General features: G+C 53.4%; 1 protein-coding gene across 1 annotated transcript; it reads left to right on the forward strand.

Moving 5' to 3' along the window:
- The first annotated feature begins 2,329 nt into the window (after positions 1-2,329).
- On the forward strand, positions 2,330-5,401 carry Nmrk2 (nicotinamide riboside kinase 2). Its single transcript, XM_003750277.6, has 7 exons — positions 2,330-2,517; positions 3,596-3,686; positions 4,020-4,068; positions 4,154-4,310; positions 4,492-4,563; positions 4,859-4,965; positions 5,129-5,401. The coding sequence occupies exons 1-7, from the start codon at positions 2,390-2,392 to the stop codon at positions 5,212-5,214; spliced, it is 690 nt and encodes a 229-aa protein (XP_003750325.2). The 5' UTR covers positions 2,330-2,389; the 3' UTR covers positions 5,215-5,401.
- The last annotated feature ends 5,621 nt before the right edge of the window (positions 5,402-11,022 follow it).

The following is an 11,022-nucleotide window of genomic DNA, read 5'->3' on the forward strand; positions in this document are numbered from 1 at the left end:
ACAGTGCCCACCGCCCACCAGCAAATTGTGCAGTTATAAACACAGAGACAGTGGGGACAGTCCCTGCAGTGACACAAGGCCTGGCAAGCCGGGGGTGGGGATTTTTATGTGAAATAAATAAGTTGTAATGCAGAAAGGGAAGAGTAAACATCTCTGTGTTTCCAGATTTAGGGAAGGTGCAAAAGGCAAGCCTCTGGCCTCTGTGACCAGTGGCCAAGCCTTGGAGGACTGGGGTGTACAGCTCTGCCTGCTGCAGGAGAATGGAGTCAGGGGCTGGTGAGCCTCCAAAGACATTGTCTCCACAGCCTGGGCCTCAGGACACACACAGACTAGGGCATTTGAACCTGGCTATGTTTAGTGTCACCAGCAAGATGTGATGGGGACCTGGGTGTGGTGACCCATGGCTGACATCCCAGAACTCAGGAGCTGCTGAGGCAGGAGGACTGCTGAGAGTTCCAGACCAGCCTGGGGTACACATGCAGACTCCATCTCTAATAAACCAAACAGAAGTCCAGAAAGTGCGGTAATCTATATATGGTGGGTCCCATCTGGGATATGAGCATGGCCTGGGAGGGAGGGGCTAAGCCAGCAGGACCAAGGCTGGGTGGGACAGGCGCCGTTGAGTGCCTACAGGCTCATAGTACACTCACTCATTCTGCAGCCCATCCATTCATTCATTCACACACTCATTCATTTACACAGATTCATCATTCATTCACACTCATTCACTCACACACTCAGCCATTCACACACTCATTCCCATGCATCTGAGCCCCAGCTATCCCTGTCTTTCTTATCTTGGTCACAGTGCCTTCTCAGGTCCCTGGGGACCAGTAGGGAAAGGCCAGACATCCTGAGGCCTACGTCCTCTCTGATGCAGGAACCAGCCATAGGCCAGGACCAGCAGGGCACAGCAGAGAGGGGATGGAATTGGGTGACCCCAGCGGTACAGGTCAGGAGGCTTGGGACTCCTGGGGTAGGGTGCTGGCCACGGGGCAGAAGGCCTTCCTTCAAATGCCCCAACCTAGATGAAAGACAGACATTGTGTCCCAGATGTAACTCAGCACTGGGGAGCCGAGGTAGGGGGCCCATGAGCCTCACTGGCCAGACACCCAGTCCGGTCTCAGAGCTTAAGGTTTGGTGAGACCCCCACCTCAAAAGACTCCGCTCAGCAGTTACAGCAGAGGCCGCTCCAGCTGAGAACCCAGGCTCGACTCCCAGCACCCACATGGCATATCCCCATCACCTGTCCCTCCAGTTCCGGGGACTCTGATGCCCCTTTCCGCCCTATGACGGCAGCAGGCATGAGCTTGGAGAACACGCACATATGTGGGCAAATGCCCAAGCACACGAAAATAAAAATAAACCTTTATAAATAAGGTCCAGAAGGACATGGGGTACACGCCTGTAATCCCAGAAGTAGGAGACAGAGGCAGGCTAACCAGGTCTACATAGTGAGTTTGAGAGCAGTCAGATCTGCATAGGGAGACCCAGAAGACACCTGACATTGACCTCTGGCCTCCTCACATGGCTGCACATACAAACACAAACACATATACACACGTACACAAACATGCACACACACACATATACACACACAAACACATACATATACACACATACACAGACATGCACACACAAATACATACATATACACACAAACATACACATATATATACATGCATAATACATACATACATACATACATACATACATACGTATGTACAGACACACACATTCACACAGGCACACACAGAGAACATTTCTTCTCCCTTACCAAAAGTAGTGGGGAACAAGGCTGCACCCTGGCTCCCCTGAGTCTGATTTCAATGATTGGTCACATGGCAGGCTCACAATGACAGGGTCACTCTAAAAGGATGTTGTGCTAGGCCTGGTCACCAGAGCAAAGCCGTCTTGTGATTCACCATCCAGAGGCTTAAACCCACCTCGCCATGGCACTTTTGGAAGAGGACTTTCCTGGCAAGGCTGAGCTGGGGCCTGATAGGGGGAAGGGAGAGAAGAGGAGGAGAGGACGAGAACCCTTTCTCTTGGCCTCGTAAGAACCAGTCTCAATGTCAGGGTCAAGCCAGGGGACATAAACTCTGGCAGATATTTTTAGGGATAGAAAGGTGTGACTAGGGAGAGAGGGAGGAGGGGAGGGAGAGGAGGGGAGGGAGGGAGGGAGGCACAGGCTGGAAGTTGGCTGGTGTCCCTCTGTCCCTCTGGCTCTGACTTTTTTAGGCAAAAGGCTAAGGAAGCTATTTGCAGCCTATGAAACAGGTGCTCCCCCCCACCCCCAACCCCCCTGCCTTCGCAAGTGTTTGGGGGCCTCTTCCCCCAGGGTGGCCTCCAGGCTGTCCAAACCTATAAATGCTCTCCAGCTTTGTCAATGAAGCTGGGACTTGCCGGCCGGCGGAGCAGCACACTGCAGATCCCAAGTAGCTGGGCCGTCTGGCCACCTCAGGACCAGTCAACACTTCCAGTCCCCAAAATGAAGCTCATCATAGGCATCGGAGGGTGAGCTCCAGGGGCCGGCAGTGTGATAGGGGAAAGACCCCAAGGCCCTGGGAAGAAAGTGCAGTCTGCTGGCACGAGGGATGTGTGGGCTGGGTGACCACAGAGGGGACAGGTTTGGTCCCACTGCACCTGCACTGAGTAATTTAAATATCAGCGGGAGATACTGGGGCCTGCTGAAAACCTGGGGACCAGCCCTGTGGGGGTAGGGGATGGACATACAGACAGTAACTGGTGTCTCTGAATAAGATGAATACCTGGGTTTGTTTTTTTGTGTTTGTTTTGATTCTGAAAGCATCAAGGTGAACCCAGGGCCTTGGGCACACAGAGCCTTCAGAACAGGGCTCCTGGCCTGGCCCTCTCTTTACTTTTTACTTTGAAGTAGCTGGCAGTCATGCAGACTGGCCTTGAACTCACTTTGTAGCCCATGTTGGCCCAAAAATGAAGATCCTCCCACTTTAGCCCCTGAGGTGACAGCGAGTGCCTCAATGCCTAAGCTAAGCCTTTTTCTAATGATCCTCATTAATGTCACCTCTTGCTTACCACATGGGCTGTTGTCAGCATATAGACAGCAGGCAACTTAGGGCAGAGGACAATATTTCTAGGATGGCTGAGGATGACCTGAGTCACCCTGAGAACCAGAATGCTGTGACCTACTGCCCTGGCGTTCTTAAGACAGGCACCCCACCCATGACCACGCCCCCAGTCCCTCACGGTGGGATTCTAGGGTCTCCCCTCTTTGAGCCACACCCCCAGCCACTCAGGGCATTTTGGGAAGGGGCTCTACCTGACCACTCCCTGCCTGATTTCCACTTTGAGTCAGGGCTTCACCAAGTTGCCCAGGCTGCCTTTGAACTTATGTCTTCTCGGTTCTGGGATTATGGGTAGTCACTGTGCGTACACACTCACAAACACACACGCACACACACGCACGCACGCATGCACACGCACACACGCACGCACGCACACATGCGCACACCTCCTGTGTACGCTGCAGCCCCATGGTGAGTCGAGTCCTGTTAGGTGCTCGGAAGTGGGCGCTGGCATCTCCCTCACAGCCTCACACACGCCACCCTTCTAGCGTGACCAACGGTGGGAAGACCACCCTGACCAACGGCCTCCTCAAGGCGCTGCCCAACTGCTGCGTGATCCATCAGGATGACTTCTTCAAGGTGACCATCTGGGACGCAGGGGTGGGGGGAATGTGGGGCATGGGGTTCTCATCAGCCCTGAGTGTGCCCAAGATCAATCCCCTAGGCCGGGAACCCTGTCAAACTGACACAGGCAGAGTGCTGGCCTGACTGGCATGCTGGGATGATTTTACACAAGACCTCTTATACCTCTGCTTTCCCTTCTGTGCAATGGGCTCTAAGGGAGGAGTGGTAGGCGATGGGCAGGGAGTCTGCCCAACCTCCACCGCACCTCGCTGCGGGGCCACCCTTGAGCGGCGAGGTGGGCTGGGCTGGCACAGAACTGAGCCCAGGCCTTGGGGTCCTGTGTTTCAGCCCCAGGACCAAATTGCAGTCGGGGAGGACGGCTTCAAACAGTGGGACGGTAAGAGCAGTGACCCTGTCCTGGCTACCCCACTGCACCCCGTGGATGCTGGTTGCACTCTGAAGCCCGCTGTCTGTCCCACTAGTGCTTGAGTCCCTGGACATGGAGGCCATGCTCAGCACTGTGCAGGCCTGGGTGAAGGATCCACACAAGTTTGCGCGCGCTCACGGCGTCAGCCTACAGCCAGGTGCCTCGGACACCCACATACTCCTCCTCGAGGGTTTCCTACTGTACAGCTACAAGTAAGCATCGGTCTGCCAAGGCCGACGACCTTCAGAACCCTAGGCTGACTGTGTGAGTCTGCGCACTGCCAAGCGCTCTGTGTCGGTTTACACCGTGGAAGTGGGATGAATCTGTGGGCTTGGGAGACATGGGGGTGCCTCAGAGACACCAACTGACCCTGTCCCCCCATTCCCTGGCCAGGCCCCTGGTGGACTTGTACAACCAACGCTACTTCCTGACTGTGCCGTATGAGGAATGCAAGCGGAGGAGAAGGTGGGGTGCCACGTGGAGCACAGGCTCCTTCCTGAGCCAGCCACGGGCAGTGGGCTCCGCGGTAACCCCTCCACTATCACAGAAGCCCAGAATCCCAGACCTGGGCACAGCACACAGCCACCCTTTCCCAGACATCTCAGGCTCAATGGTGGGGAAAACGTGGACGTTGGGTGTTCCACAGCCACAGCCTTTGCCTAGGTCTGATCCTCCACCCAGAGCATGTCTGCCGGTGGCTTGCGGTCTGCCTTGAGCACCAACCTCCCATGACAGGCCTCGTGCTCCTCTCTCTCTACAGAAGCCGTACTTACATGGTCCCTGATCCTCCTGGCCTCTTTGATGGTCACGTATGGCCCATGTACCAGAAGTATAAACGGGAGATGGAGCGGGACCGAGTGGAAGTGGGTAAGCATCAGAATGAGGCTCTGCCCGTGGTCTAAACCCCGGGCTTCCCCACTCCCTGCTGAATTCCACCCTGGGCTCTCTTGCTGCTCTTTCCTGTCCTAAGAGTCCACACCGCCCTTCCCACCTGTGACCCAGCCCTGATCCAGATCCTTTCCGGTTTCAGTCTATTTAGATGGCACGAAGTCCCGTGAGGGACTGGTTCATCAAGTTCTGGAGGATGTTCAAAACAGACTGCTTAACACATCCTAGCAAGATGCGGGCCCTGTGTGCGATCGCAGACCCAGGACAGCAGGGCCTGAGATTTTTAGGCTGGACGCAGTGGCTCTGGCCTATCGGGAACCTGTACGTGGGAGCCCATGTCCCCACACACATGCAGTGGGCATGGACACCTTGAGACTTTATAGCACCTCAGTATTAAAGTGGACTCTGTTTTTTAGCCTGGTGCCCTGTATGGTCTCTATGAGTGGATGAGTCGAAACTCACTCACGTGCCTGGTGGCCTCTGACACCGCCAGCCTCCACCTGTGGGTAATCTTGCCGATGTGCCTCGGTTTCCCTAAAGGTGACATTTCCCATGAGCTTGGGTAAGGAGAAAAAACGTCTACCCTGATGTAGACAGACACAGAGAGGTCACCTGTGGTACTCAAGGCCACACAGTAAGGTGGTATATTCAGCTAAAATTGCTTCTCTGCCTAAAAAGGATAGGATTCTGGAGAATTCCTGAGGGGATCCTGAGGCCTTCCCTCTCTCATATGAGTCTCCCTCTACCCCTGTAGAGGACCAAAGCCAAGTCTCACTCGGTGGGGTTATTCGGAATCTCCTAAACACCCACACATGACACATGCTTGTCCTGCCACCTAGCACATCTGTCTACTCTCTCACACCACCACACACCTCCTGAACCACAGCGACAGCCTGTGTGATGTTTTATTACTTGTGTGAACTTCATAAAAGGGGAAACTGAGGTTCAGAGCATTTTGGTGGTGCTGGAGTATAGATGTGGGGGGGACTGGGCTTCAGGAATGTTATTCTTTGGCATGAGGGTGACACCTCATGGCCATCTGTGGAATTGCAATGACAGAATCCCAATTACATATAGAAAAAAATGTTATGGTGGACAGATGGATGGACATACGGATGGATGGATGGATGGATGGATGGATGGATGGATGGATGGATGGATGGATGGATGGATGGATGGGTGGATGGGTGGGCGGGCGGGTAGGTGGAAGGGTAGTAGTGCTCTGCTAAAGTCTTTTTTTTTCTTTTCTTTTTTTCGGAGCTGGGGACCGAACCCAGGGCCTTGCGCTTGCTACCACTGAGCTAAATCCCCAACCCCTCTGCTAAAGTCTTTATATGAGACTTTGAAAATAAGATTCTTGCGTGTAATTTTAAAAACATGTTCCTTGGGTTGGGGATTTGGCTCAGTGGAAGAGCGCTTACCTAGTAAGCGCAAGGCCCTGGGTTCGGTCCCCAGCTCCGAAAAAAAGAAAAGGAAAACAAAACAAAACAAAACAAAACAAAACAAAACAAAACAAAACAAAACAAAACAAAACATGCTCCTTCTTTTGCCTGGACCAATTGGCTTCTGCATTCTTTAATGACCAAATAAAGAACCAATTAGGGAGCTAGATTTTAGTATCAGCTCTTCCTGCTACATAAAATAATATAAAATAAACTATAAAACCTGTTTCCTGGGGGCTGGGGATTTAGCTCAGTGGTAGAGCGATTGCCTAGTAAGCGCAAGGCCCTGGGTTCGGTCCCCAGATCCGGAAAAAAGAACCAAAAAAAAAAAAAAAAACCCCGTTTCCTTTTTTCTTTTCCTTTTCCTTGGAGACAGTGTTTCTCTGTGTAGCCCTGGCTGTCCTGGAACTCACTCTGGCCTTGAAATCAGAGATCTGCCTGCCTCTGCCTCCAGGGTGAGGGGTTAAAGGCGTGGGTCATCAATCCCTGGCTCTTGAATTCCATTTTCAACACTTGAATTTTACAGACTTCAAATTCAAGGTGTTTTGCTTTGATTTGGGACAGGGGCTCCTGTACCTCAGGCTGGTCTTGAACTGCTGTGCTCATCTCTGTTTCTCTTGTCATGTTGCCCCAGTTGGTACTTGTGAGACCTGCCTTGTGCTGTGACAGGTGTAGGATGTCCTCACACACACAGGGAGCAATGCAGACTTCAGTCACCTCAACATGAGGAGCCTCCCTGTAGGGCCACAGCTTCAAGGTCAGGCAGAATCGGAAATGGCAGTGCCTCACAGGACTGGAGTGGGTGCTTGCCAAACCCCGGCCTTTGTCCCAAGCACAACTGTGATCAGTGTCATCTGCTGGTCACGTCCTCCAAAATAGTTCGGCATGAGACAGGGACATGAGGGAGATGACTTCAGGGTAGCCAGAGCCTGGCCACTCAGGCACACTGGACATGATTAGTAGAATAAAGAATGAACTAGGGGCTGGAAGGGTGGCTCAGTCGTCACAGCACTGGCTGCTCTTACAGAGGACAGGGATTCAGTCCCAACACCCTCACAGGCAATTGTAACTCCAGCTCCAGGGGATATCTGTTGCTCCTTTCTAGGCTCTGTGGGTACTGCACACAGGCAAAAATGCAGGCAAAATATCTATACACCTAATTTAAAAAAACACATAAGAAATAAACTGGGGGCCAGCAACATGGCTTAGTAGGTAAAGGGGCTTGCTGCCAAGCCTGATGACCCAAGTTCCATCTTCGAGGCCCATATGGTGGAGGGAGAGAATCATTCCTACAAGGTGTCCTCTGACCTCTACGCATGGGCTGTGGCATGTTCACGTTCCCTCACACACACGTACACCAATGTAACATGAGACTTGCCTGGTTTCCCCCACATCTTCCATGTCCTCTGGCTTCCCCGTCCGCAGCTCATCAGGAGGGTGCATCTGTGCCTTGAACTTACTCATTGCTTGTCCCACATCTGTAGCACCCAGAGGCTCAGGATGACTCAGCAGGGACAGGTTTCCGACCCAGTTCTGTGGGTCCCCGGCTGGCAAACAGCCCCACCGGGCAGCCCTGCCTGTTAGGCCTTCTTTGGTCCTTGACATTCTAGGGAAAGCCCTTCACAGCCTTTCCTGAGCGACAGAGGGTTTCAGGGTCACCTGCCTGCCCCAACCTTGTCCTAGCAAGCTGGCCAGCCCCAGGCATCTGTTAGCATCTGTTAGTGACATGTTTCTCTCCTGCCACCCACTCAGACAGAAGGAAGCTTCTCCCACAGACACTACAGGCATACCAGCACCCTAACTGGGGAACGGGACAGTCCAAGACGGACACAGGACACTTTGACACTGTCCCAGAGGAACAGTGAGTGAATGGATTCCTCTACGTGGCCAAAAGTACTGAGGCTCAGGTGAGGTGGAGTCCCTTGTCCAAGGTCTGTCATAAAAAAGTAGGCTCAGGCTGGGTATTCAGACATCTACCAACCCAGCACTCACTTGGAGAGGTGGAGGCAGGAGGATCAAAACTTTAAGGTCATCTGTGGCTACATAGGTGGTTGTAAGCTAGCCTGGGCTACATGAGACCCTGTCTCAACAAACAAACAAACACCTCAGGTTGGTGGTTGTGTCCTTATGAAGATCATGGGTGATGAGTGGGGACAAGTGTCACATTGGGAGAGCTCCAGGCACAGGGTGGGTGGAGGCAGGGACACTACTCAGCCCCCTCCAGAGCCCAGAAGTCCCCACACACAACACCCAGCCAGACGTCCCCACTAAGTGAGCTCAAGGTTCCCCTGTCTCCAGTACGGTTCCCGTGCTGACCGGGACACTTGCAAGTCCCAGAGCCAGGAGTAAGGCTTCATGGCTGACCCCTCAGCTATGTCATCCCCAGGTCCTGAAGAACTTGGCCTGTGGGACTTAGCTGAGCATAAGGTCCCCTGCCTGGTTGGACTTCCCAACTCCATATTGAAGCCGGTGTGCCTGTCAAACCGAGGTCCTTCCACATGCTAGGCAGGTGCTTTACCCATAGCCAGACTCTCAGCTTTTCCTGTTGACTCTCTTGTTAAGGATACCCAAGTACCCTGCCTCACACCCAGCCCTGGGACTGTGACCTCACCAAAACCCACACACCCCAAATACTAATAACCTTACTTAGAGACTGAGATGAGGTTTGCCCAAGACCTGGAGATGGGTGACAGGCGTCCCTCCCTGCCCTGTGCTGTCCTATCCCCGGCAGGCACTCAGACACCTGTCACAGACATCAGCCAGCACTCAGCGGAACCCTCAGTCAGCACTTAGACCCCAGGGCCCCACCTGGTCCAACACCGTCACCTGCAAAGGTCACTGTTTTCCAGACATCAGGTCCCCAAGGGCCAGGGAAGAGAGTGGTATCCTGGAAACGGACTGAAAGACCAGCCAAGACCAGAGGGGAGGGGCTGACAGGAGACAGAAGCCACCGGCAGCTGGCGGTGGGTGTCTCAGGTCACGCATCCTTCCCTCACCCCTCCACAGATCCATCCGGGTGACTCTTAGAGACTGCAAGTTGCCTAGAAACGAACTTTTCCTTTCCTCCACTCTCCAGCCACCAAGAGTAGGTCTGCTGCAAGGGGGTCAGAGGAGGAATTTGGGGACACACCTTGGGTTTATGCATGTGGGACAGCCACAAAACCCCCTTAGCCAGGATTTGTAGTGCATGCCTTTGATCCCAGCGCTCAGGAGGCAGAGACAGGAGGCGCTCTCTGAGTCCAGGGCCAGCCTGGACATATCAAGTTCCAGGACAGCCAGGGCTACAGAGGCTTTGAAGTACAGAGAAATTCAGGGAACTGGGTTTGGGGACAGAGGGAGTCCCCTCTTTGACCCCCTAGCGATTTACCACCCACACCAAGACACACATGCATTCTTGGGGTCACTTGGGTAGGTTGGGTGTCCCTGGCTCTGCACCATTAGATGACAGTTCCTCCTTCTGCCCGCTGTCCCACAAGCCTCTGGGACCAGCAGGGTCTGTGTTTCACTCATCCTTCGTTTTAACACAATTCTTTGACTTTCGGGGGTTGTTACTGCCGCAGGAAGCCTGGGTGAGGGCCAAGAAAGGGAGATGGTTGGAGTACTTACTTTTAAGATCTCAGGGGTTGAAGGAGCCGCTTGGGGTTGGTGGGGGTGGCTTTATAGAGAGGACGCCGGCTCCCGGCCAGGTTATTAATAGTGAGGGAGCTTCTTGCCCCAGTATGGTCAAGAGCTGAGTGACCGTGAACATGACTGGGCCCCGTCTGCTTCAAGCACCTGTTCCAGGCTGTGAAGGGGGTAGGGCGGGGGTGAGTGATGTGGGGGGGGGGTGGCAGGCAGAAGTGCCCTCTGACCTACAAGAGGCTAAACCCGAGGGAGGGTCCCCTAAACCAACAATTGAGCTAGGTGTGGATTGGGAGGTACAGTCAGACTAGACTACAGAGACAAAGGCCAGCTTGGGCTATGTTAAGTCCCAAGGCTACACAGTGAGAGTCTGTCTCAAGAATATATACACGAGTCAATTAACTGATTGAGACCCAACCCTGGGGGCCCTTGCTACCAAGCCCGAGACGTCTAACAAGGGTTATAACTTGGGGTGTTTGGTTACACAAGAGCTCACTGACCCCTGAAGAAGATGATTTAAAGTGGGTTTGAGAAGCCACACGGGTTTGTCAGCTGTGTCGGCCCTATCAGCTGTCGTCAGCGTTACCTGACGCCATGAGCCCATCCTCACTAACTGGGTGAAGCCCTGATACTGAAATGGGAACCCAGTGCACACACCCGCAGGTGTCATCCCCGCCCCCCCCCACCTCCCCGCGCTCGCATACAACCTGACCATCCGTGTTCTACGTCATTCCCCTTCTGCCTGCACCTCAGCCCTGCCTTCGCTGAACTTAGCTAGTATAACGGACTGATCTTCCCAAGTAACCTCCATATCTGGGTCCTGAGGGTTATCTATCACACGTTCATACTTTTGTAAAGCTTGGGCTTATCAGGAAAACCTGTGAAGAGCTCATGGCGACAGTTTTAACTTATTTTTGACTTTTTGAGACAGGGTTTCTCCCTGTAGCCCTGGTTGTCCTGGAATTCACTCTGT

The sequence above is a fragment of the Rattus norvegicus genome, chromosome 7 (genome assembly GCF_036323735.1).
Source record: "Rattus norvegicus strain BN/NHsdMcwi chromosome 7, GRCr8, whole genome shotgun sequence".
NCBI classification, from domain to species: Eukaryota; Metazoa; Chordata; class Mammalia; order Rodentia; family Muridae; genus Rattus; species Rattus norvegicus.